The 25970-nt window shown below is 34.6% G+C and overlaps 2 protein-coding genes across 6 annotated transcripts; both read right to left on the bottom strand.

Moving 5' to 3' along the window:
- Nucleotides 1-616: 616 nt before the first annotated feature.
- On the bottom strand, nt 617-16366 carry LOC136799967 (uncharacterized). Of its 5 annotated transcripts, none has more exons than XM_067056590.1 (15): nt 16259-16365; nt 15746-15862; nt 15061-15190; nt 14791-14835; nt 8701-8790; nt 8047-8128; nt 6494-6643; nt 5996-6093; nt 5221-5422; nt 4662-4826; nt 4053-4290; nt 2396-2996; nt 2180-2233; nt 1102-1403; nt 617-698 (listed from the first exon to the last, which is right to left on the bottom strand). In XM_067056590.1, the coding sequence occupies exons 6-12, from the start codon at nt 8089-8091 to the stop codon at nt 2512-2514; spliced, it is 1383 nt and encodes a 460-aa protein (XP_066912691.1). In that variant the 5' UTR covers nt 8092-8128; nt 8701-8790; nt 14791-14835; nt 15061-15190; nt 15746-15862; nt 16259-16365; the 3' UTR covers nt 617-698; nt 1102-1403; nt 2180-2233; nt 2396-2511. The 5 variants fall into 5 exon arrangements, with proteins under 5 accessions (XP_066912691.1, XP_066912689.1, XP_066912693.1 ...); XM_067056588.1 differs by having other exon boundaries at nt 15061-15269; XM_067056592.1 differs by lacking the exons at nt 8701-8790; nt 15061-15190 and having other exon boundaries at nt 16259-16366.
- Nucleotides 16367-18183: 1817 nt separating this feature from the next.
- On the bottom strand, nt 18184-25067 carry LOC136799968 (histone-lysine N-methyltransferase NSD2-like). Its single transcript, XM_067056593.1, has 9 exons — nt 24615-25067; nt 23944-24119; nt 22222-23684; nt 21825-22030; nt 21499-21611; nt 20955-21204; nt 19307-19615; nt 18920-19090; nt 18184-18818 (listed from the first exon to the last, which is right to left on the bottom strand). Exons 1-9 carry the CDS (start codon nt 25030-25032, stop codon nt 18271-18273), a joined length of 3654 nt encoding a protein of 1217 aa, XP_066912694.1. The 5' UTR covers nt 25033-25067; the 3' UTR covers nt 18184-18270.
- Between the last annotated feature and the right edge of the window lie 903 nt (nt 25068-25970).

The following is a 25970-nucleotide window of genomic DNA, read 5'->3' on the forward strand; positions in this document are numbered from 1 at the left end:
AAAGGCAACTATTATTGCCTTAACGGGAAATATTTCCCGAACGGGAAGGTGGAAAACTTCCCGAAATGGCTAGATTTTCCAAATCGGGAAGTTCACCAGTTTCCCGATCGGGAAAGTGGCCTCTGCGCACTCCGGAAATGCCTATGGAAAGTAAAAAACTTGTCCCTCTTGTAAAGGAGGGAAAATAAATAATATTCAGCAGGTAGTTAAGAAATCCACCGGGTAATCGCTTCTTAATTCTACTTTCCCCATTCCCAATTAAAAACTTCCCTATTTGGAAACTTTTTCTTGATCGGAAAACAAAAATGTGCTTTGTTTACAAAAATTCTATTTCCCGTTCGGGAATGATGAGAAGTTCTTGACCAAACGGGAAACAGAAAAGTGATGAAATTTTCAATCTGGAAATAGTTTCCTTTTCGGGTTATTTTGATCTTCCCGTTCGGGAAATGCAATAGTTGCCTTTTTCATGTAGTGCTACCGACTGTAAGGGTAGTTGAACCCAACTGGGGATGCAGTACATCAAAGGCTGACTATCATTCCTCCCTCGGAATATCAGACAACTTTCTCGTTCTCCTAGCACTCTTAGAACATATTCAATTAAGAAACATCTCCTTACTTGTTTTCTGGTTCCGATTAGTGTTGATCAATGCTTGTAAAATCTTATCATCCAAGTTGTTTCCTTGACGATATATCGTCACCTGAAAACAATTAAATATATGTGAGAATATGCTCATCAAAGTGCTAACAACTCTATTTATCCATCTATGAAAACTAGGAATTCGAAATCATTCGTTTTTTAGATGAAAATGTTCGGGCATTTTGAATGCAATTTTCTCGAGATAGATCAAGATCATCGCAGGTTTCATTTTCAAAAGGAGTCATTACTTCAGACGGTATTTACTGATTTAACACGTATTTTAAAAAGATCGTTTAATACCAATTTCGATGCAACAACTTCCAGAGATACTAAATATCTAATGATACTGACATAGTTTGGAAGCGAGGCCCGCGATGATCTTGATTTATCTCGAGAAGATTGTATTCAGAAAAAAATGTTGCCAAACATTTTGAGAGGGGTTTGACAGGAGTAAAAAAACTTACAAAATTACGTCTTTCAGTTGCGACTTCTTCCAAAATACCCACAATTTCATTTGCTTTAATGGGATAACATTTCATGATCTCTCTCTTCAAATCATTTCTTCTTTCTCGTAAAATATACCTCTGTTTTCGTTCTTGGTCAGCTAGCTCACAAAATGTTGCGATCCATTTGGACGCGCGGCCGCTATCAGCCACCACGACTAAAGGCATTGTGGGAGCTCCACCATTATTCGGGAACAGCGTCATACGAATTTGAGTCATTGTTTTGTATCCACCATTTATGACTAGTTGAACAGCTGGTACAACTAAATTAAAAGAAGGTGTCAGCCTGGCTTAGACTTCATTCAGCCTTTGTTTTGAAATTAAAGGCCCATCTTCATTTAGCAATTTTAATTTCTGCCTTGGCTTACCCACCACTTTGTTTTTATCTTTCTTTTGTTTTACGTGTGTTCGAATGTAATCAATGACCTTATTTGAATAATGGCATTCGAATTCTTTGCAAAACAAAACAGAATCTTAGAACAAAGCTAAAATAAAACAAAAAAAATCTAAAAAGTTTGTCAGAACAACAACAGCATTCAAAGGTGTTACAAATTAAAACAGAAGTCCTATGACAATATGCCCAACTTGGTCCCAATGTATCCCAGCCTTTATTTACGTTACTGATAGACGTCAGAGAATATTATAAGGCGCAGTATCAGTACCTATCATAGCCTCAGATCCACCTAATCACCATTCGAAATAAGACGGACAAGGGCTAGTAAAAATAGGAGAGGTTGAGACGATAGGTACTGCAGCAGCATAATGACAATTTTCCGAAAAAAGGACAAGAAAAAGAATCTAAGCAAGCAGACAATCTCGCAGAAAGGGAAGCTCGTCATGTCAATGGAAATTGAATCGACACAGACATTAGATATTAAAAGTCCACTCCCTTTACGAGTGCACTCTTTTTTCTTCCTTGTGGTAGCCATGTCGGCTTAACTTATTCCCTTAAGACTGGTTTTCACATGATATAAATAATGAGTGCATACTTAAAGCGGATAGACCATAGAATCTTGTCAAAAGAGAATATTCTGCTTACAGTTAGTTTCTTCAAAATTGCCACCAAGGGTTCTAAATCTCCTGTCATGAAGTTCTAAAAAAAAATAAGGTTCGAATGCACGAAAATATTACTTTGCACAAAATGGAATCAAATCTTGTACTTGTAGTTAATTTTTTATTTCCGATTTCTTTGATTATTTCTGAGAATAGAAAAATCGATTTCAAGAATATATTACAACAGTTCGCAATCACTCACCACGTCTTTTTCGATTGATCTTTTGAATTTGTTTATCCACAAGCGTTCGGCTACATCGATTCATATCCGCCCGGTTTCTTTTCTCACGCCCGTAGCCACTACAAAAATGGGTGTGATCAGGTAATATTGTTTCCTTTGCCATTTGGACGCAAATGCTTTAACTTGCAAGGTATGTGGCAAAGGCCTTTTGAGAGAGGTCCGTCCTCAAAAACATCTTGAAGTTCGCCTTGGTGGTCTGAAGATATTTCTCTATCATACTTTGTTTGTCGATCGGACGCAGATCTGAATTTATTGAGATCAGTATGTTGGCCTGCTCCTTCAGTTCTTTGTTCGGGTGCAGAGCTAGATGACGCAATTGGCCCAGAAGAGCTATGTTCTCTAGCTTTGAAAGAATCGACATCAGTTTCATCTTCATCCTCAGGAATGGATCCGAGTTGTTCAGGAATAGACACAGGTTTTATTTCGTCTTCATCCACTACACTGGTAGGTTGTGGAATATTGCAGAGATCATCGTTATTGATCATGTCACTGATCTCACTTTCCATTTTCAGAAAATCCATTTCTTCATCTGACTCCTCGTCCTCCTGGATCTCCTCATTCGCTGACATTGAAAAGAATTAGAAGAGGAGTGAATTAAAAAACGTAAATCAGATAGAACGAACAAGCTATACTTTTTTATGGACCTACCTGATAATAATAAAAGTAAACATTTAATCATTTTTGAGAAAAATATTTGGAAATTATAAAAAATTTTTTTATAAGAACACCCAAAATTTTGAAGCCTTCGGATGTTCCGAAATTTTTGCGTTTTAAGCCTAAAAATTTTCTTAACATGTTTCTATTTTCACCATTTTGTGAGGAGTATTTTTGTACATTTTCCTAAGAAATTGGGTGTTTTAAAGAGTCCGCAAAGTTTTCAAATGTTCTTAGCTTGTTCTTAATATTTTGGCCATCGAAGCCTTATTTTGTTATATAGTTTGTTTTTGTAAAAAAAGTGTATTTGGGAGTAACTATCAACACTATTGAAAAAGAGTTTACTTGATTTGAATGACGTCAATTTGTGTCTATGAGTATGTCAAGGGAGCGCCTTTAAGGCCGGTCTCCACTTTCGCGCGACATGAGCGAAAACTTTTGTGACGTTTTTGTAAGCTCATTGGTACGTTGAAAAATGAAGCAATTCCATTGGTCGAGATTGACGTAACAGATGAAAAAAGTAGAACTTCCTTCAACTTTTTTTTTGTTCGCGCGAAATTTTTTATGACGTGATTTTTTCTTCAGGCAAAAAAGGTTAAGAAAAAAACAGTCACCCATTTCGCGCGAAAGTGGAGACCGACCTTTAGTCATTCGAACTAGATAGCGACACTATTTACAGTCATTAGCCACTAGAAAGTCTTCATTTTGAAGTAAAAGTTTGTACATTGAAAAGAGAACGAACTTTAAAAGTCATCCGTACAAATTACAAAATTCAGAAAATTTTTCGGGAAAAACAAATATAACGATTTTCAATCGATTGAATCAATTTTCAAATTTTAAAACAAAATAATAACTGTCGAAAATTTCTTTTAAGATAAAGAAAGGAGGTATGCACCTTATGCTGACAAATAAGAACGAAAAGTTGGAGGAGATAGGAGAACGATAGGAGATACATTCAACTTACAAATCATGGACTGTGTTTGTGACTCATTCACTGGGTAGGTCGGGATTCTTATCTTATCCGATTTTTGTTTCAATCTGGATTTATAAGAAACAGATTTCCAGGAGACAACACCAATAACATTGGTATCTTTGAAACGATATCCTTCTACAGCTTCGGCGATTAGTTTGGTTGCTCCTTGATCGATAGCACTTGTCAAAAACCATGATTCCTTCTGCATAGCGCCAATTTTATCACAAACCTTAAGACAAAACAGATAAGAAAGGTCTGCTAAGCTTCCGTTTAATGGTGATGGCTGTCCTGATATGTCAATTTTTGAAATATGTAGCCTCCATGGAAGCTATATATTCGAAAATATTGGACAGCAAAGAAGCCAATCAAATGTCGCTATTTTACGCACGTCGGATAATAATGTATTACAAACCAAATATTGGAAATGGTTGTCCTGAAACACATATGTATTTAACTTGAAAATGAGAGCCATAGTTTCTTTCACTAAAAGTTTGTTTCAATGAAAACAACGCACAGTTAACCTTGGCGAGTTCAACCATAGTGTTGTGTTTTCACCCAATTCTGACATTTTGTCGTGGCAAACTCTCATAATGTTCATACCTTTCCGAGTTGATCTTTCAGATTTTCAATGGTGCCTTGATTAAGATCAAGCTCTTTCATTTCACCCACGACAGATACCAAAATCTTTGGTGTTTGTGTCAGATTCATCGCTTTTAATAACTGTGACAATTTCTCTGAACTTGTTTCATGAGAAATCCGGATATACTGGAGATATAATTAGAAGGAATTAAGAGAAATGGAAAAGAAAATCATTATAAACAATGATTCTTTTAGCTGAAAAGATTCATTTTTTGAACTGGGAAAATTTGCTTTCGCCAAAATTTTGCTTTTTGCTTTTTAGCTACTTTTATGGAAAAAAAGTAGAAATAAAATTAATGATGAAATTCATTTTTCATACATTTTAAGGCTGATTGGGCTCCGTCACAATTTGGGCATAACCATTTTGCATTTTAGTGCTAAAGTTTAGAAAAAAGCTGGTTGGTAACGAACAGACGGATAAAAAGGATTTAATTTATAAGGACCCCAAGGTAGGCCTAAAAGTCAGTCAAAAATAGGCTGTTAGAAAAAAGTTTTATTATTATATTAAACAATCTGATACCCTTGCCCTTGTACGTCTAGCTGATCCGACGAATTCCATCTGTCCATAAGCATCAGTGTTTCTCGGTGAATCTTCTTCACCTTCAACTTCTTGGTGACAGGAAGCTCCTTCTGTTTCGGAATCACTGCTACTACTGCTGGAATCAACAAGTCCTTTCAGGTTTCCTGTCGATGAGTTTTGTGAAGCATTGCTTTCTGAATGACTATAAATACAAAAGTGATATGGTTTATAATCTTTTTTATATTGAAACGCAGTTACTCAGAAAGAAGTGGTCATCAGTGGCTGTAGTGGTTGTAGCATTATCAATAGAGCGTAGAGGGGGTCAAAACGAATGCTTTGGCAAAGAAAGAGTTCAAAAATTTAAAAGGTATGATGAAAAATTGGGACACAAGCTAATATGTATGTATTTCCTTTGGTAGATTAAGTGAAAAAAGAATGTTACTTAGGCTGGATTAAAAAAAAGGTTGGTTTGCCGTCATCCGACTGACCCTACCTCGATTTTAAAGAATTTTTTTTCTTCAAGTCAGAATCTTTATTATGTCTGTCTCGCTCTATCTAAAACTTCATAGTTGTGGATTCCTTTCTAACTCGTCCGTTTTCATTTCAAAATTACCCAAATGTAAACTGAACTTTCATAAATCGTCAAAATAAAAGTTTTTTCGGACCGACCGACCCTTCGCCAAAATCTAGGTGCGGGTGAAGGCAAGCTAAAATTTTGTCCAGCCTATATGATATATATATATATCATGCTTAAAGTCAAAATTAATATTAATACTTCTCTGAGAAACGCTTTCCCTTCCAGGAGTTTCCCTTAGAGTTTAATTTCTTTCGTCTTATTCTGCGTTTGATCGGAAACGAGCATGGATGAAGTTCCTACGAAAAATTAGAAATACATAATCAACATAAAAATATTCTTTACTTTTTTTCGTTCATTTTACTGGAATGTTTCATCATTTGTATGCAATTTTGTTTTAACTATCTGGACAGAGATTAGATATATGCGTCAAATATTCAGGGGACTCATATGATCCGATCTAAGGAAAGTCCCTAGTGATTGTTTTTTTGAGATCCTGAAAGTGGGCTGTAAAAGCACCGTAATAGATAAAAAGAACTCTTCCTCTCGACGAACTTAAAAATGCTAGAAAGATGGGTATATTCTGGATGAAGATCAAAATACTTGAAATAGCTGAAAGAAAAATTAACCAAAGTCATTCTTCTTAGAAAAGACTTCCCTCTTTCTGTGTGAACTTAAAAACGAAATATTTTTTTTTACCTGCTCTTCATTATCGTTATCCTGTTCTTCCGCTCCTTCAATATTATTTGCTTCTACATTATTTTCTTCTAACTGCATTTGTTCATGGTGAATTTCATCATGGAGGTGGTCTTCTTCTTCATGATGATCTTCTTCATTGCGTGTCAGGTGCTGACAAGAAGAGAAAGCAACCAATTAAAAAGTGGGCAGAAAGTTGGCATCTAAAATTTTTGCTTGAAAAATATTTAAGAAAGTTATTGCATCGACGTCAAAAGAGGACAACGCATTGAATCTAGACGGTCAATTTTCTGCCAACTGTAATTCATAATTTGAACAGACAAGAAAAGAAAAAAAACCGATTATAATGATTAAGTTCAATTTTAAACGATTAATAAGCGTTCCGTAGAATAAGGATAGAGTAGCGTCTAAGATGCACAAGCTTGTAACTCTCAACCGGGTCATATCAAAGTCTTACAAATGGTACTGAACTTCATTCAAGTGAATTGATGCTTAGCAATTAAAACATCCCCGTCTCAAAGCCCCGATGGAACCTTATCCTTAAAGCAGGGACGAAAATTTTCATCAATTTTACCATACCAATGGGATAGGAATTATATTTTCCAAGTTCAAAACATGTAGTGGGGATGGCTTTGGAGTGCAGTTTTTTTACATAGAATTTCGAAGGGGGTGAAATCAAAGTCAATTCTCCAGTGGGGCTGAAATTGTAGGTAGACAGCTAAGAAAAAAGGAGCCTTCGGGTCGCCCCCTTGACTACGATCGCAAACTTACTTAAATATGTGAAATGATTTTGGGCACAATGAAGAAGAGACGTGCGATTAGCCGGATTCTAAACCCACATTAGTTTGAAAAACTCTGCGAGAATCATGATTTATTCTTATTTTTTTAAATAATACTTTTCATAGTATTAGAGCTTCAATATATGAATGAAGATATAGTCTATATCACCATATCTCCCTAACACCCTGCCTGGCAGTGCTTGGGATTCGAGTATACTTTCTACCTTCATTCATATCTCTCGCAATCTGGATGATAATCAATTAAAGTATTGTTTGACGTCAAAAGAGCTTAGTAAAGCTCAAATTGCAGATGTTGAACGATAAGCTCAGTATACATTAGAGCTTCGATAGAAAGTTACCCAAAAGCTTTCCTCGAATCTACCAGATCACTAATTCTAAGAAATTATATACTTTTTTCGGTTTCGAGTAGTTAAACTAGCAGTCCTCATCTAAAAACTTCGAAATCCGAAAACCACACACGTAAAGAAGACAAACAATCAGAATGATCTATGTCCTAGTTTAAACGACCGACTTTTAAAATTATTAGCGTTGGTAAAAAGTGGGTAGAAAGTTGGCATCAAAAATCTTTGCTTGAAAAATATTGAAAGAAGTAATTGCATCGAAGTCAAAAGAGGGCAATGTATTGACTTTAGACAGTAAATTTTCTGCTAACTGTAATTCATAATTTGAATAGACAGGACAAAAGTGTTCCGTCTAAGCCAGGCCTTAGTCTCAGAGGGAAAGCGTGCCCGAGCCTCAAAGTAAACAGGTTCTTACAGTTGTCAGTTCAAATTGGTCTTCCTTCTTCTTCTTTCCGGGCATCCCAGCGGACTACTTTTACAACATTTATGACTGTTCACTGGAAAAAAGGTAATGACAAGTTAAAATACAAATAGCAGAGTAATAGTTAAGATGCTGGGATGCATGGTTTAAACCATTGAGTTTTAAAGCCCGAAGGGCTAGAGTAGAATCTCAACCTTTCTCAGGCAACAAAAAGTGAAGCCTTAAAAGATGCGCCGTATTTTTAACGACAGATTGAATCTAGCAATTCCTTTGTTTACGATTGATATTTTTTTTCGAAATTTAGCGGTAAATTTTAGTTTCAATCTGTCATTTGTGTAAAAACCAGGAGAGCCGCTCAAGGCCGCGCAACTTTGGTAGGATTTGTTGGCTTCAAATCCTACCAAAGAGAGATTGACTTCTAGCCTTCGGCTTCTTGATCAAGCTACGTAAAGTAAAGGCTCTCATCTGAAAATTTACAAACATTTGAGCTTCGATAAGCCCCTTTCCCCTCTAAAGAAGAAGTTTATACGTCGCTTAATAACAATCCTGAGAATCGCTTAAGGTAATGTTTTTTTGACATGCTTCTGAAAGAAAAGTCTAAAAAGAATAATATGAGAAACAAATTGAATTTCACGAAACTTTCCATACCAAGATTGGATGAAGAAACTGCGATTCATTAAATTCCAGGATAACGTACCACATCGGACAAGCGTAAAACCTCTCTTAATGGGGCCTAAGCTAAAAAAAACAACCCTTGGACAGTAATGACATTCAGCTAGATAAATTAAACGTAAACATCAGTTACTTTAGACATAAAACCACTATGTCCCAGCCAGTTCAAAGAGAGGTTTATTAAAATCTTTTTTTATAACAAAAGAATTCATTTTGTTATCAGAATGTCGTTGTATGTATGTATTCATTTGCATTGTCTCGATAAATCCTATTATAAAATAAATGGTTCAGGCATTCATTCTCAGTCAGCAATCACTTTTAATGATTGAGATTTGTTTAAAGAAAAACATGATAGGATGAGAAGCATTAAGAAAAGAAACCTGCATGAAAAACCGTTAAATGGTTAATTTAACAGTCTGAAATAAAGCAATTTGAAAACCACATATTTAGCGAGATAGGAAGAACCATTAAAGAATTCTAGAGCTGCCCGGAGTTCACAAAAATAAACTCGTTTCGATAGTGCTGGAGTATTTTGCAAATGAAAAATTCTTTCCAACGTTATGCGAATGATGCACCAGTACATACGGTTAACAATCCAATAGTTCGCTCAAAAATCAAATGAAAACATTTCCGCTGAAAATGGTAATTTCTGAGTAATTTTGAGAGGAAGAACCAAGCTAGCCGCCTAAATAAGACTCGGCAAGAACTCTTCATTCACGGAGAAAGCGCCAGCTTAGGTTTTTTTTTTCAAAGTGACTCTCCCGCCAATATTGTCATTTTGGCGTGTTTGATTGCTGAGCGAATCTTTGGGCTGGTAACCGTAATTACAGTACACTTAGCTTGAAAAACTGTTTCGATCTTTAACAAAATACATAAAAGGTGTGAAAATTTGGGATGTTGATCTCCATATGCAATGTTTTTACTTCTTTGAACACATCTAGTCTTCCTGATACAGCTTAAGATGACTTTCTAAGCAAGTTTGAATATGTATCGAGACTGATACAGCTTAAGATGACTTTCTAAGCAAGTTTGAAGTGACTAGATACAGCGATTTCTAAGCAAGTTAAATGTTTAACAAAATCCACTGATACAGCTTTGACTTTTGGAATTATGATAGGAGCTGACTTTCTCTCTTTGATGCAATTGTGTTTTGTTACCACTTTCCCTAATCCCCTAAGAGGAATTTCTAAGCAAGTTGAATATGTATCGAGACTGATACAGCTTAAGATCTTCTCAAAATTGAAATGTATCGAGACTGATACAGCTTAAGATGACTTTCTAAGCAAGTTTGAATATGTATCGAGACTGATACAGCTTAAGATGACTTTCTAAGCAAGTTTGAATATGTATCGAGACTGATTTCTAAGATGCCTTTCTAAGCAAGTTGAATATGTATCGAGACTGATACAGCTTAGAATGACTTTCTAAGCAAGTTTGAATATGTATCGAGACTGATACAGCTTAAGATGACTTTCTAAGCAAGTTTGAGAGACTTTCTAGAGTAATCGAGACTGACTACAGCTTAAGATGACTTCTAAGCAGTTTGAATATGTATCAGAGACTGATTACAGAACTTTCTAAGCAAGTTTGAATATGTATCGAGACTGATACAGCTTAAGATGACTTTCTAAGCAAGTTTGAATATGTATCGAGACTGATACAGCTTAAGATGACTTTCTAAGCAAGTTTGAATATGTATCGAGACTGATACAGCTTAAGATGACTTTCTAAGCAAGTTTGAATATGTATCGAGACTGATACAGCTTAAGATGACTTTCTAAGCAAGTTGAGTTGAATAGGACTATGTTCGAGACTGGATACAGCTTAAGATGAACTAAGCAAGTTTGGATATATCGAACAGCTAAGATGACTTTCTAGACTGAGCAAGTTTGATATGTATCGAGACTGATACAGGCTTAAGATGAGCTTTCTAAGCACGTTTGAAATGAGTGACGTAAGACTGATCCAGAGCTTAAGATGACTTTCTAAGCAAGTTGGAATAATTATCGCGACTGACTGATACAGCTTAAGATGACTTTTAAGCAAGTTGGAATATGTATCGAGGACAGCTTGAGACAGCTTAGCTGACTTATCGAAGCAATTTGGACTATGTGCGAGATGATCTTAGATGACTTTTAAGCAGTTGGAATATGTATCGAGAGCTGATACAGCTTCAGATTGACTTCTCAAGCAATTTTTGATATGTATCGAGACTGATACAGCTTAAGATGACTTTCTAAGCAAGTTTGAATATGTATCGAGACTGATACAGCTTAAGATGACTTTCTAAGCAAGTTTGAATATGTATCGAGACTGATACAGCTTAAGATGACTTTCTAAGCAAGTTGGAATATGTATCGAGAATTAAAGAGACATAAACTGTGCCTGTTACTGGAAACACATTGTCAATAAACTTCATCTTTGATTTTGGTATAAGCATAACTAAAAAAAGACGAAAAACCAAGGAAACCTCTACAGCCTGAACAATTTCAATACTTCTCCAGTAAAAATCGTTAAAACTTGTGTATGTAACGGATTGCCGCGACCTTTCCACTTAAGATGTATAAACCATAAAATCTGCTTTTCTCCAGGGTTCAGACAGACCTTCGAAAATAAAATTCCCTGAGTTTTCCTGAATTTTAATCAATTTTCAAAGGTTTTTTCCCTGAGAAATTCCTCATTTTAGCTATTTTTTCCCTATTTTTTCCCTGAGTATCAAGCAAACCATAACAAGTGATACTTTTATGGACCTACCTGGTTATGCTTTTAACACATTTTTAATTGATATCTATGTGAGCCTGACCATTAAACAATCATCCAGAACACAAATAGTGACGATCTATTAAAATTAGTCGTTTGTCTCTTATAAAAAAAACGTTTAGAAACCAAAATTTCATTCTCTTCGAATATTCTTCCATATTCAAGACTTCATGAGCAAAAAAAACATCTATCTCATCAAAAAATTGAGTAATTTGGCTAAGAACATTGATGTACGCTTATTAATAGTGATTCTTATAGATAAACATGCGTTTTTTGAGCCAACAAATTTTTTTTGAAAAAATCTGCTTGAGCCATCTTTTACCTATGATGGTACCCTACTTTCATGCAAAAAATTAGAAAAAGTTAATGATCCAATTTTTCACAAAGTCCAAAAAACCCGTTTTTTAGCCGTTTTTGGCCCAAATTTGCCCCCAAATTTTTTTTTCGAAAATCGCGCTCCATCACATTCGAGGGTTTATAGTTATGCATCTTTGTGCAAAAAATCATAAAGAATCAAAGAACCAATCTCGAGAAAAGCTAATACCAAAGTAATTGATAATGTGCTTATAAATAAATATCGAATTTGGCCAGTTTTTCTATAAAAACACGCCAAGCAACCTTCAAAAGTAAGCCCTCATGAGCAAATAAAACATCTATCTCATAAAAAAATTGAGTAATTTAACTAAGAACATTGATCTATGCTTATTAATAGTGATTCTTATAGATAAACATGCGTTTTTTGAGCCAACAAATTTTTTTTGAAAAAATTTGCTTTAGCCATCTTTTACCTATGATGGTACCCTACTTTCATGCAAAAAATCCGTTTTTTAGACGTTTTTTGGCCCAAATTTGCCCCAATTTTTTTTTTCGAAAATCGGGCTCCGTCACATTTGAGGGTTTATAGTTACACATCTTTGCGCAAAAGATCAGAAAAAACTAATGAGCCAATTACGAGGAAAGCTAATAACGAACGAACGAACGAACGAACGAACGAACGAACGAACGAACGAACGGACGAACGTACAAAGGTTAATTTATAGGACCTCCACCCCACCGGGGTAGGTCCAAAAACTAAGCAGAGTCAAAAGAGATGTATCTTTAAACAAAAGGCACACAAATCAAATGGTAAACCTAAGGTAAAAATTAAAGACTACAAATAATGCATATGAATAAACACTTTAAAACTAAAAAAACTTTTAAATCTGTTTTTTCCATTCATTCTTCAAAAAATAAAATTCCCTGAGTTTCCCTGAGCAGACTGGGAAAAAAAATTTTTTTCCCTGGGTTTCCCTGAGTTTCCCTGATTTTTTTGAAAATTTATCATATTTCCAGGTTTTCCAGGTTTTCCAGGGTCTGTCTGAACCCTGTCTCACACAACTTTGAAAAAATCTCAACTAAAATCTCATGAACAAGGCCTTTTTATCCAAAAAATTTCGCATCAAAACGAGTCCGGTTAGTTTAATAAAATGCAAGGTAATAACTAAGAATTTAGTAGCTTTCTCATGAAATTGAAAGTCATAGACAAAATTGACCTAGATTAAAGATATTATCCAGTACACGTTTTTTATAAGAGCGTCCGAATTTTTTAAAGCCTTCAACTTCAACCTTTGAGTTAAAAATATTAAAATAAAAATCTTCTTTATTTTCATCATTCCGCGAGTATCTGTGCAATTTCTTAAGATATTGGGTGTTTTAGAGTTCGCGAAACCTTGAAATGTTTTAAAGTTGTTTTTAATATTTTGGCCATCGAAGTCTGATGTTCTTATTATAGTTTGTTCTTATAAAAAACATGAATATTATACATTACTCTAAGTAGCTTGAGCGAAAGGAAAAGAGATAATTCCACGCTTTATTCAAAACAGTCTACATATATTGATTTACAAAAATCCTATTGATATCGTTTTGTTCTGATATATCCCGTGTCTGTTTTGTTATTTCTGGTTATCTTAAAAATGGAAGAATTTTTTGCAAATAAGTTACAGGACACTGCCAGGCCTTTTATTTTGCATATTATACACGGTTTTTTTAAGAAAGTAGTTTTTACCAAGCAGCCTCAATGTTTCTTAAGAAAACGGCCTTTTTGAGCCTTAAATGTTTCTTACATGTTTCTAAACATTTTGACATAATCAGCCTATCTTTCATGCAAAGAATAAAAAAACATTTGTTTTGATTGGAACAGATTGGAAGGTTCTTAAAAAAAAACTAATTAAAAATATTATTTTCTCAGCCTCAGCATGTTTCATAGATGTTTCTTATTTTTTAGGCATTCTGAGCCTCATGTTTCTTAAAAGTGTATTTCTTAAAAAAAAAACGTGTATTCTAAAATAGATCGAAATTTGGATCACACCATTTAGGGACAAAAAGGACTCAAAATCATAAAAAAAAATAATTCTAATCGAAGTTCTTGCCAAGGAAATCTTCTTTCGATTTTCCCGGAAAAAGAGATACTTGAAAGTTACAACAAAATTATTTTTTTTTCACCAGAAAAAATTTTCTTGCGAGGTTAACTTTCTGTTCGTGAGTAAAAGTAAGTATTTCATTCTTCAAAAAATTATTTCGAATGTTCGAAATTCCCCAAGTCAACTTATTGCTTTATCACTTTTAAACACTACAAACAGAAGCAGACAGAATAAAATACGTTCTTCATATTGGAAGGCCTAGAAATCTGATAGCCCTGGTCCATATATTGCAAAAGTTACCATAATAGTTCAAAACTAAACTTAAAACTTTTGAACATTTGCTCTTACAACACCAAATACCATCCATCAATGATATCAACTCTTCCAGCTCCTGACTTACAATTAAATATCACCACATGAGTTTTCACATGTGACATTCGAATTGAACTCTAAACAGACTACTTCTTGTGCCAGCGACAAAGTTTAGAAATAGAATGAAGTGATTACGGACAAACTCTTTATTAAGATTAGTAAATGGATGTAGGTAAGCATTTCTCTTTAATTAATGAAAGTAGACAATACTTTGATAAAGATGCTGTAATTAGGAAGGATGATCTTGCTCCTCTTTATGAGTAAATGTTTCTAGAAAATTTAGAAAATTAAGGGGGGCTAACATCAAAACGACGCTAATTCTTTGTATATGTTTCCAAGAAGGTCTGCAAAAAGAATATACACTCCTCTGTTGCAAAGTATTTAGCATATGGTATTAGTGATATTATTGAATACAGTATATTGCAGAGATTTCTTGTCACGCTAGTCCTCTTGAAATTCTTATAATAAAGATATCCTGCAGTTTTTAGTACACGTACCTGTTTTAGATTTATCAGAGGGAAAGAAAAATGCTTACATCAGACCATTCGTACATTGTTAAATCTGCTGGTCTGGACCAATCCTAAGAAAGAAAAAAGGGTACTTTTTAAACGTATTGAAAAAGTACCGTTCATTTTCAAACGGGAAAATACCGGTGGGTGATATGAAACAGGAATTTTCTAGTTCATTTGACCTGAGAATCACAATTTTTACTTTCGACTTGACCTTTTGAATTTTAATACGGCATTGAGAGGAACACTTAAACTAAATTCTAAAGAAATTTTGGCAGGAAGAAATTCAAACTAACCATATTTGTATTTTTCGTCATTCGCCAAATTTAATCCTCATTTGATTTGGTTCTCACAAAAATTTCTTCTCTTTGGGCAGGTAGTTGTTGCATCGATAAGTAGTGGGAAATCATTTAAATATCATGCAAGCTACAGTCCAGGGAAAGTGTGCATTACTGTAATTGTGCGTTTTTGGATTAAAAAAGCATGAAATTCGGTAAAGTGGTACCTTTAGGGGGTAAGAAACATTTTAAGTTTAAAATTTTAAGTTTCTAGCGGGAGGAGGGACTATATTAATGTTTAGTAGTATTTTGTAGTATATGTTCATAGTGTACCCTGTGTTTATGTTTCAATAAAAAACAATTTAAGCCTCTGACCCACTTCCGGAACATCTGTTTGTGTATTTTACAGACCAGAACGCCTCCCATGTATGTCCAAGTTATGGGCTAAGGAAGTAATTTACAGACCAGTCTGCCTGCCCGAAAATAATTTGTTTTTTTCTAAAACATGTCATATTATAATACCGTTGGAAAGATTTTTCATAACTGATCCTAAAAATCAGCTGAGGGGTAAGATAAAATTTTAATTTCGGAAACCTCAACTGAAAAGAAAAGAATAAAAATATCACAAACAAAGATCCACACAATCAATAAAACAATTCTCAAATCCAACTTGAAGTCTGATAAATGAAAAATTAAATTTTACCTCCGTCCAAATGTAATTATTCTGAAGTCTTTCGTTGAGATGCATTCCATTGTGTATATCATGCGCCCTTTCCAGTAATAAAATTTTTCTTGTCATATACTTCACCTTACCAGCCATCTGAAAAAACGAAAAATCGATTCCTGAATATATTTTCTAGATTTACACTAAAAATTTAATGTAACATTTAAAATCGAAGGTGCAACACTGAATACTTGCATGCTCTTGCATTCCTCATAGAGTTGATATTCAACATATATAGCCCAGTAATCTAGGACTTTTAGACAGCCTTTCAATTGTTTTACGGGGTCCAACCGGCTCGGCTATCATGAACTGAACGGAGGTCACGACCCCACACAAATCGCGTATAGGTCTTACAGGTCCGCGAGTGGGGCTGAAATCAATTGTTCCTGGTTTACCACATCTAAGCTTGTCAGTCAAGCAAAAATGATTTATTATAATTAACTTTTTTGGCAAGTTGAATAAAAACAAGTGGCAATTAAAGATAATACTTACTGGTTGATTACAGGTCTGTACGAATTTGGTGGATAAATTTGATTTCAACTTTTTCAAAACCATAATCAAAACATTAAATGTTTCCATTTTTGTTACAAATTTTTTTTCTTTTTTGCGACCTCTAAAAAACAAGCATTAAACTTGACCTAGACTCAATAATAAAATATTAAAACATTACTATGCAGAGTTAATTTGGTTCTTTGATCCAAGAAGGGGGGGGGAAAGATATAAAAATTTCAGAAAGTGAACATAAGATATGCCGAAACAAGGTATCTTTTAAGTTATAATGATGAACCAAAAAACAAAATTTTGAATAATTTGATAATTAATAAAAGTTGTTAATTAAAATAAGTTGTTAATTAAAATAAGTCGTTATTGAAAAATAAAAACAGTTAATAGAAATAAAGGCACGTTGAACCTGAACCCGAGACCTGTAAATTTTTTCGTGAAATTTATAAAGTCAACAATTTAAAATAACAGTGAGTTAAAAGCCTCTAATAGTAATTTGATCCTCACAAAAATAAATTTCTATATTCAAAGCAGTGATGGATTTCTGGTGACATGGGGCATCTGAGTAAGATTTTAAATGGAAATGTAAATGTTTGAAGTAAAACTTTTTAAAAACTGTTTAAAATTATCATAATAAAAGTATAGAAACTAGAAAATAACTAGAAAATGTTAATACTAGCAGTGGGCTATAGAGACCTTTCTTTTCAAAATTAAGTTTGCATAATTTTTTTTGGTTGGTTGGGACCCAAATAACATAAATCTAAGATATTTTTGGATATTTCCAAATGCCCAAAATGGGCCATTTTCGGGCCATTTTGCTTGGAAAAAAAATCTAAAACCTGCTGTGTTGGTGCTACAACCATCAAATTAGGCTCAAAATGATCCTTGGAAAAAAGTAGGATTAGAATGTAACAATTATATACCTCTGCCATATATACCGGGTGACCCACGAAAAAGTTCGGACGTTTCTCGGCGTCTTGAGGCCGAACAAATGTCCCAAAGTGCTTGGAGTTTTATTATTTAGAAAGTAGATATCCTAACTTAAAATCCGAGCCATTACTTTTTAAATTTGACGCACAAGTTCCCTAGTTATGAGCTTTTAAACTCAAAATTCACTTTTCGGAAAGTGTAAAAAACAGGTAAAAAAGGGGTATCAAATTAGGTATTTTTAGACGTTTTTGATATACAGTTTTTGAGAAAATTCCTTGAAAGTGCCAATTTTGATAAAAACTAGTCTTGTTTTAAACAAAAACTACTTTCAAAGGTGTTTTTAATAATTATTAATGTCATAAAACTAGTTAAATAAGTCAATTTAAAAGCAGGATAAGAATGTAGCAATTATGTACCTCTTACCATGTATATAAAATTAAAAAAATTAGGTTTTCAGGCCAAAATGGACGGAAACCGGGAAGACACTGGGTTTTACTGGTTTCCGTCCATTTTGGCCTGAAAACCTAATTTTTTAAGTTTATATATATGACAGAGGTATATAATTGTTACATTCTAATCCTACTTTTTTCCAAGGATCATTTTGAGCCTAATTTGATGGTTGTAGCGCCAACACAGCAGGTTTTAGATTTTTTTTCCAAGCAAAATGGCCCGAAAATGGCCCATTTTGGGCATAAAAAAGGGCGGAGAACCGCCCATTTTTTGGAAATATCCAAAAATATCTTAGATTTATGTTATTTGGGTCCCAACCAACCAAAAAAAATTATGCAAACTTAATTTTGAAAAAAAAGGTCTCTATAGCCCACTGCTATTAATACAGCATAAAAGGGCCTCAATTTGGAAGCCATTCGTTTTCTCTTTGAAACTCAACTCATCTCAAAGCTTACTAGACCACGAAAAGAAAGTCAAAGATACAACAAACTTTTAAAAACAATATTACCTACATTCTACCCCACCCTTTAAAAACGTTGAAAAATATATGACTAAATTTACTACTTACCTACTTTTTACTATACAGTATAACGTCTGTTTAAAACTTAACACCACAGCTGTTTTTAAAAAGCTTTAGATCCCCTTATTCTGGGTTTTCTCGATTTCTTTTTGGACGGTTCCTCTTGAAGAGTTATTTCTTGTTTAGTTTTACGTTTATTTCTACCTTCTTTTTTGAGAGAAGCATCTTCACAATCATCCAGAATTTCAATAGGGGTAGCTTCCTTCACATCAACAATTTCAACTGAAGAGGTTACTGAAGGCGCCGGTGAAGCTTCATTAAGGATGGTAAGGGCGTTTAGCTTCTCGTCTAATGATAAAATGAATTTTTTGAATTCTTCTTCCGAGTGGTCTGAGCAGACAGTCACATCCTGACGTAGTGGAAACAATTCTCCATCTTTGTGAGTTTCACAATACGAATTGGTACACAAAGCACACATGGCTTTGGCAGTTTTACCACACGTGTCACAGAAATGCCAAGGACATTCCCATTTGCCATACGGTTTCTTCTCCAAAGAGAGACATTTCAAGTGATAAGATTTTGTACATCCACCACGACTACACAATATTAGATCCCCTCCATCGTTGCATTGAAAACAATCATCTTCGTGAACTATAATACAAACATAAATAATAAACATGTGAAGCTGTGCGGAGAAATGCGAAGCCTTAACTAGCAATAATTTTCTCCTGAAAATCGATAGAACAACATACCTGTCTTTTGGGCTTTCGGTTGTTTTTTAACACGCTTTTGTTTTCGCTTGATTTTCTTGTTTCCTTTCTGAGCTTTTGCGGCCATGGAAATTGCGTGTTGTGTTTTGGGTTTGACACCGAGGAACCCACTGCAATTTTCCGCACCACATTTACATTGTTTCTTTTCATTACCTAAAGAAATTCGACAGGTTGTCAACGAAAAAGGAACTTCTAGTAGAAAAAGGCTGACTTTATTTTAATGAAAGTTGTGCAAACTTTAAATTGCGCTCTGTATTGGAAGGTAAAGTTTTTAAAGACAATTTCAGCAATAAATTGAAAAAAAGCATTCTGATACGAGTGGTGATAATAATCAACCTCAATGTTGAGAGACTTTGGTTTTCTGATTACCTAAGGAATCCAAATGATAATTGAAACTCAATTCTTCACCAACTGCAATGTCTCTGTTAGCAAAGAGACCAACTCTCACTTCTCCATTCACTGTCCATTTCTGTGTTTCACAGTTCGGGTTACAACTGTGATTCATAAAACGTGATAGATTCCCTTTGGGGTAGGCATCAATAATGTTGTCACGATCAATGGTAAGAAAATAGTAATCAGAGATTTCATTCTCATGGTATTCTTGAACTCGTTTCTGGCATGTGACTTCATCGATGAGTTCCCCAACATATTCCACGACTAAATCACCACTTTTGATTTCTGAAAGTAACAAAGCAGTTTTGGATCATTTTCAAAAATTTCGATATTTTCGAAGATTTTACATCGCAAATTAGGAGGCCATTTTTTCCACACTCTATTGAATTCATAGACAGGAATACAACTTTTTCATAATTTGTTGACACATAAAAACTTTGAAAGATAAGGCTGCATGATCTAGAGTCTGAAGTATTTGTAAAATCAAACTTCCTTATTGGACAATTCAAGGTCTCTTTGAACATTTTATTTAAAAAAACAAGCTAGATGCTGAATGGACCTACCTGATGATGAAAGTTAGATAGCAATGCGAGGAGAAAAATGAAAAAAATCAGTCAGAAAATATAGCGTTTAGCGAAAATGCATAACGCAATAAATTCATCATCGATTGTTGATGGGGGGAGAGGGAAGGGTTGTAGGGAAAAATAAATAGAAACTTCTGGTCGCAAAAATCAGTTTTAAGGATGAAAATTCGAGAAAATGTCAAAAAACGGTTTTTCCAGCATATTTCCGGCATTTTCGACCGAAAAAAAAATGTTTTTCCAAAATCAGGCTCCGTCACATTTTAGGTATTATCATTTTGCATTAGTGTGCAAAATTTCATAAAAAAAATATAAAGTAAAGCTCGAGAAATTCAAGAAATACTATCTTTGCGATTTTTAAACAGTTCCGGCTTCAAAAATCAATTTTATTGAAAATTGAAACATGCTTGATGGTGGGCATCGCTATTAATAATGTTTTTGAATGAAAAAACAACCAACTATAAAGAAAGGTCCGGCATTTACGAACGGAAAAATTTAATACGCATCTTTGAGCAAAAAATCAGAAAAAACTAATGATAAAATCTCGAGAATATGCGTAAAAACAGTTTTTCCGGCATATTTCCGGCCGGAAAATTTTTTTCTCTCAAAAATCCCTCACATTTTGGCCATTGCCATTTTTGCATCTATGTGCCAAAAATCAGAAAAAACTAATGAGCCAATCTCGAGAGAAGCTGGTAACAGACGAACGGAGGAACGAACGGACGGACGAAAGAACGAACGAACAAACGGACAACGGTTAATCTATAGGACCTCAACCGGGGTACCCGGAGGTAGGTCCAATAATATGTCAATAAAGAAAACGAAGAAGGCAATTCATGATATGCATCACTGTAACGTCTTCGACATCATACCATAGACCCAACAGCTGATTGGTTGTATGTGACGTAAGATTAGACAATACGTCACTTACAACCAGACAGCTGTTTGGTTCGTGATGTAATGTTAGAAGACATCGCAATGGTGCATATCATGAAAAAACCAACCACACTATTTTGATCACTAAAGCTCAAACAGCATTTTACCTTCCTCTGATTTCAATCCCCATCCTTTTCCTTCTGCTTTGATTGCTTTTGCTTTTTTGTACTGAAACTTTTGTATGCGTTGATTCTGACAAGCTGCTCCAGCTTTACAAGTTTTGGCATTACATTCAAAGTAAAGCATACGGTTCAAACATTCCGATTCTGCAGTACAACCGTCCTCTGCTGAACATTCACAAATGGGCCATTCTGATTGGTCCAAAATTGTGCGAATACATGAAACTGGTCGATTAACCTGAAAGTTAAAGTTACTTTTTGAATACAAGCTCAAACGTCAAAAGTATTTGGGGAATAGACGATATCTTAACGAAATTCTTCCCGAATGATTTCCCATGATGCATTGCGCAAAAAAATTCAGTAAGTCAATATTGTCCGTGAATTTTTTTGCGTAATGCATCATGGGTAATCATTCGGGGAGAATTCGGAAAGCCGATATCGTCTATTACAACAGCATAAAATGAATTACCAAGAAATTCAATCCGGAAGTCTTTGTGGTTTGTAAAATAAACACAAAAATCATCATTTTTACCTTGATTGATTTATAAGGTGGTGGTTTCTTTGATTTTCGTTTGTCCAGGGACTCAGTGAGAAGGTCTTGTTCTTTCTTGTAGTCAACATAAGCAAGTTTGGCTTCTTCCAATGCTGTAGACGAAAATATGGTGGTAAACGTGAAGAAATACATTTCCCTAATAGTGTAAGTTGACTGATACTGTTTTCAATCTACATTTTTATTTTAAAATACGGACATATTACAAATATCTTGTGGATTGCCAGAAAACAGCCTGCAGACTACGACCAGTGAGGACTTGTAAAATCTCAATATGTTTACATGATGCAGAAGAGAACCATATTTACCCTTAGAGAAGTGTTTTCCGAGAGAGGTAGATTTTTTGAGGCTACTTCCTTTGTCTCCTTCTTCATACTGGAAGACGCGACCAGAGTGAATCCAACTGTAATCATGTGATCCAAAGAACATCAGCGGGAATTCCCCAGGTGAATGAGGTAGATTGGCAATCCTTTCGGGAATTTCTTCTGGGAAGCAAATAATTCCTGGCCACCAACTGCAATAAAAACAAGTGAAAAAATGAATTTAGAAACTCTCTCATGCAAATTTCAAAATTGATGATGCATCAAAATTTTTGCTTTCACTTGTGAACTCAGATAAGAAGATCGCTTCTAGGGACTCTCAAACAGAAAGTTTATTCAACCAAGAGTATTTTCCCTTTAGCTTTTACAAAAAAGTAATTCATACCGATACACGCCAAACTTAACCCAAACAATATCTCCGTATTTTGGTTTCTTATGTTCTCTGCAATTCTTGCATTTCCAAGCACCTTCTGGGACACCATCAATATCATCAAGACATTCTAAATGGAACGAAGCTGGACAGGTATCGCAGCAGACTAACGTTCCACCATGTGAACAAACAAAGCACCATGGTACGTTGACATGATTTTTCTTTTTGCGGTTTTCCTCTTCATAATGTTGGTCGCAAATCATGAATTGAGATGTGATGACTTGACAACCAGCAATGAAGCATGTTTTCTGGTGATAAGCAGTTGGGCATCTTATACATCGTACAAGTTTCGAATTTGGTATGGATGTTACAGCTGGATTCGAGGCTTTCTCTTGAACGCATACTTTACAAGAGTGCTGTGGACAGAAAAATCGGTTCACATTGACCTCTTTTTGTTTGGTTTTAGATTTAGGTTTGTCATCTTGTTTAAAGTTCTGTAAGGCTTTCATACAATCAGGGTGATAAAACTTTCCACAACTCACTTGAGAACATTTAATAAGTTCACCATTCTTTTTGCATGAGAAACATGTGTGGTGGCCAGTAAGGCATTCATCACAAGAGAATTTTTTAGGCTTTGAACCTAAGCCGAGACAGTCAAAATGAAAGGATCGTCCACAAACACCTGCACATAGAGTCAAGTCATCCGAAGCTTCTTCGCACATGGAACAAAAGGCATAGATTTCTTCTTTTTTGAACTTGCTGAGATTTTTATTTTCAGCTTTATCTTTTGATTGTTCTGCAATCTTTTTTCGCCCAGTTTGTTCTTTCTCTAGTTCAGCTTTTATAGATTTTGTGCCGATTTTTGCAGAAGCTTCACTTGCAGTATCATCGTATATTTCTATAAGTTCCACCTCGTTTTTAACAGGTTTTATTCTAGTATATTTTTTGTCTTCCTTTCCTCTGATTCGCATGCTCTTAGATTTCTTTTTTGGCTGTTTCTCATCTAGAAACTCTTTTCCTCTACAAATAACACGCATTTGTCCTTTCTTCTTAGGGGTTATCTTGATCAAAAGGTTTTCCTTTTCATTTTCAAAAACGTTTTGACTTTTGGCAGGGCTCATAAAACCAGTAGAATCATTAGACTTTCGTTTACGTGGACTACGCTTTTTTTCTGTACTACTTGGTACATCTTTCCACTGGGTACTTTTGATTGCCAAATTCATAACGATGCCTGTATGGTAATCAGCAAATTCTTTTTGTTTTCGTTTGCGTTTGTTTTTCTCTGGTTCTTCGTCAATCACCAAATCTGATCCAGCATCCTCAATCCCACTGTCATTAAGATTACTCTCACCTGTGCCAAGGTTGATTGGGGAGGCAATTTCCTTTAAAACAGCATGGTCAGTATGTTGGTCATTTTCTTGCTTTTTGTTTGCAGGGATAGAAGGCTTTTTCTGGGCCACTGTTGACTTTTTCTTGGCCTGTTTTTGATGAAAATATTAAAGTGATTAGGAATGGTTTTTTGTTTCAATTTACACTAACAAAAGGATCATAAATTTTTTCATGTCGATATAATGACTAAATATTCAGAGTTTGGAATCTCAAAACTCACATATTACAGTTGATTACAACTAATAGCACTCTAAAAACTAAGCGATCAAGATTTAATCGTTTGTAGAGTATTTGAAGTTAGTGAAGTTTTCATTTTAAAGATTCCTCAACAATCCATAGAAAAAGTACCTTGGCAGGTGGATCCTCGTAATTGACCATAAACTTTAACTTTCTTTCATTTCTTGAGACTGTTAGTGCTTTATTTGCTTGTTTGATGGCATTCTCCCATGACTGTTTTTGACCAGATGAAGGTTTAGATTTATTCTTCAACACCTTGGTGGGTAAGCTCATAAAATGATCTTTACCTGAAAAATGAATACAAATATTTTTTTTGATAATTGAGCAATAGCTGAAATTAAGATGAAATTGTGTAGGAGGCTATTCACAAAGTATGTATGCAGTTAAATGTAAAAAGCCCAATACCCCCTGTATGCTTTCACATATGCCTAAACCCCCCTTGGCTAAGTTTATTTAAAAAGACATGGGATTTCCCCTTTTTCTAAGTGAGAACAGGACAAAAATTCACTCTTTAATCTCTTTCAAAGTAATTTACACGCAAAAGGGGCTGTTAATTTGCGATAAGTGGCTTTGATGTCAATTTTCTACATTTCAAAGGACCTTGTTTAGCAATATTTTGGCATGGTGTATTTTGTTACGGATTTATTTATTACCAAAACGAAAAAAATTGGAAACAAAATCAACAAAAGAACGACACAATAAAAATTTCTCACAAATTCATTTCAACAAGAAAACAGCAAACTACAGACATAAAAACAAAGCACCAAATCAAAAATTTGTACCTTCAAATTTAATAACATTGCCTTTTGAAACCCATCCTCTTAAAGATCTGTCGCCAAAAAATTGAACATGGTACTTGGATGCATCTTTACCATTCTTTGATTTGGTAAAATAAATGGCATCACAAGGATCGTAAGAAACCATTGAAGGCCACCAACAATGGCCAGGAATCTTAGACCAAACCAAATCTCCGACAAGGAGAATGTTGTTTTCTGGCATTTCCTCTTTCACAGTATTATTTTTATTTTTGGTGTCAACAAGTTCCTTTACATCCAACTTAGCACCAGGTTTGATATCAACACTGTCTTTTAGTGATATTTCATTGTTATTATTGCTATCCATCTTTGGTTCATCTTGTGCTACATCTTGAGCTACATGAGGGGCAGGGACCTCTCTACCTCTTGGCTTTTTTGGTCCCATTGATCTTCAAATTAAAAACAAGAGACTTAAATTATTAAAAAGCTGGGATCAGACCTACTTGATCATGCAGAAAAAGATTAAGAATTATAATAAAAACAGGAGCTGAATTTAAAATAAATTTTAGCAAAAATAATAATGTTGCATAATGAGCAGAAAACTTGTAACTAGATGAATAAACTATATTGAAGAAAAACAATTCAACATATCAAAATAGTTTTAAATATTTTTTACAATAAAAATTTGGTACAGACCTTTTGCTAGTTAGGATGTCATGTTGAATAATAATAATATAGAACTCCAGCATCAAAACAATGATAAGAAAAACATTAATGTACACATATAACAATTATGTATCAATGTGTCATTGTTTCAAGGCTAGAATTTTTAATTATTCAACATGACATCCAAGTAGCAAATGGGTCATTTTATTATACCCAGTGTGCCAAAAAAAGTACAGTGGAACCTCTAATTAGCGGACACCATCAGGGAAAGGGTTAGTGTCCGCTAATTAGAAGTGTCCGCCTTTTAGAAACTTTTAATCTCGGAGCTCCAATTTTGAAATTAGGCCATCTCAGGGTGTCAAAAATACAAAATTGGGGTCTAAAGTACTTATCTGCAGACACTATGCCATAGAAGAACAAGAGAAAGGTTATTAAAACGCAACAATTTAGTTTTTAACAAATAAAAGAAAATCTGTGATTTATGATTTCTTTGGCCCACCTAAATTCGTTGAATGGGTCAAGGGAAAACTGGAAATTTGTAGAAATGATTTGAATAATAAGACTAATAAGTGCTTGAAATAAAAATATCTAAAACATTTTTTTTCGATTTTGGACGTCTATGACCTGTTTGATATTCAATGTCCGCTAATTGGAGAGCTAAAATAGGGGTTTTGGCCATTTCGTGCGAACAAAATTGTCCGCTAATCAGAGGGTCCG

The sequence above is a fragment of the Clytia hemisphaerica genome, unplaced genomic scaffold (genome assembly GCF_902728285.1).
Source record: "Clytia hemisphaerica strain Z4C2 unplaced genomic scaffold, Clytia hemisphaerica genome assembly, whole genome shotgun sequence".
NCBI classification, from domain to species: domain Eukaryota; kingdom Metazoa; phylum Cnidaria; class Hydrozoa; order Leptothecata; family Clytiidae; genus Clytia; species Clytia hemisphaerica.

What these genes read in the sequence shown, in the direction of transcription:
- LOC136799967 (XM_067056592.1), bottom strand. Translation starts at nt 8,091, where the DNA reads ATGCCCGGAAAGAAGAAGAAGGAAGACCAATTTGAACTGACAACT. An exon ending in ATAACGATAATGAAGAGCAG is followed by an intron (nt 6,094 to 6,493) that starts GTAAAAAAAAAT and finishes AATTTTTCGTAG; the next exon opens with GAACTTCATCCATGCTCGTT. An exon ending in CTAGACGTACAAGGGCAAGG is followed by an intron (nt 4,827 to 5,220) that starts GTATCAGATTGT and finishes TTATATCTCCAG; the next exon opens with TATATCCGGATTTCTCATGA.
- LOC136799968 (XM_067056593.1), bottom strand. Translation starts at nt 25,032, where the DNA reads ATGGGACCAAAAAAGCCAAGAGGTAGAGAGGTCCCTGCCCCTCATGTA. An exon ending in CAATGTTATTAAATTTGAAG is followed by an intron (nt 24,120 to 24,614) that starts GTACAAATTTTT and finishes TTCATTTTTCAG; the next exon opens with GTAAAGATCATTTTATGAGC. An exon ending in CACCTTATAAATCAATCAAG is followed by an intron (nt 21,205 to 21,498) that starts GTAAAAATGATG and finishes TTTAACTTTCAG; the next exon opens with GTTAATCGACCAGTTTCATG.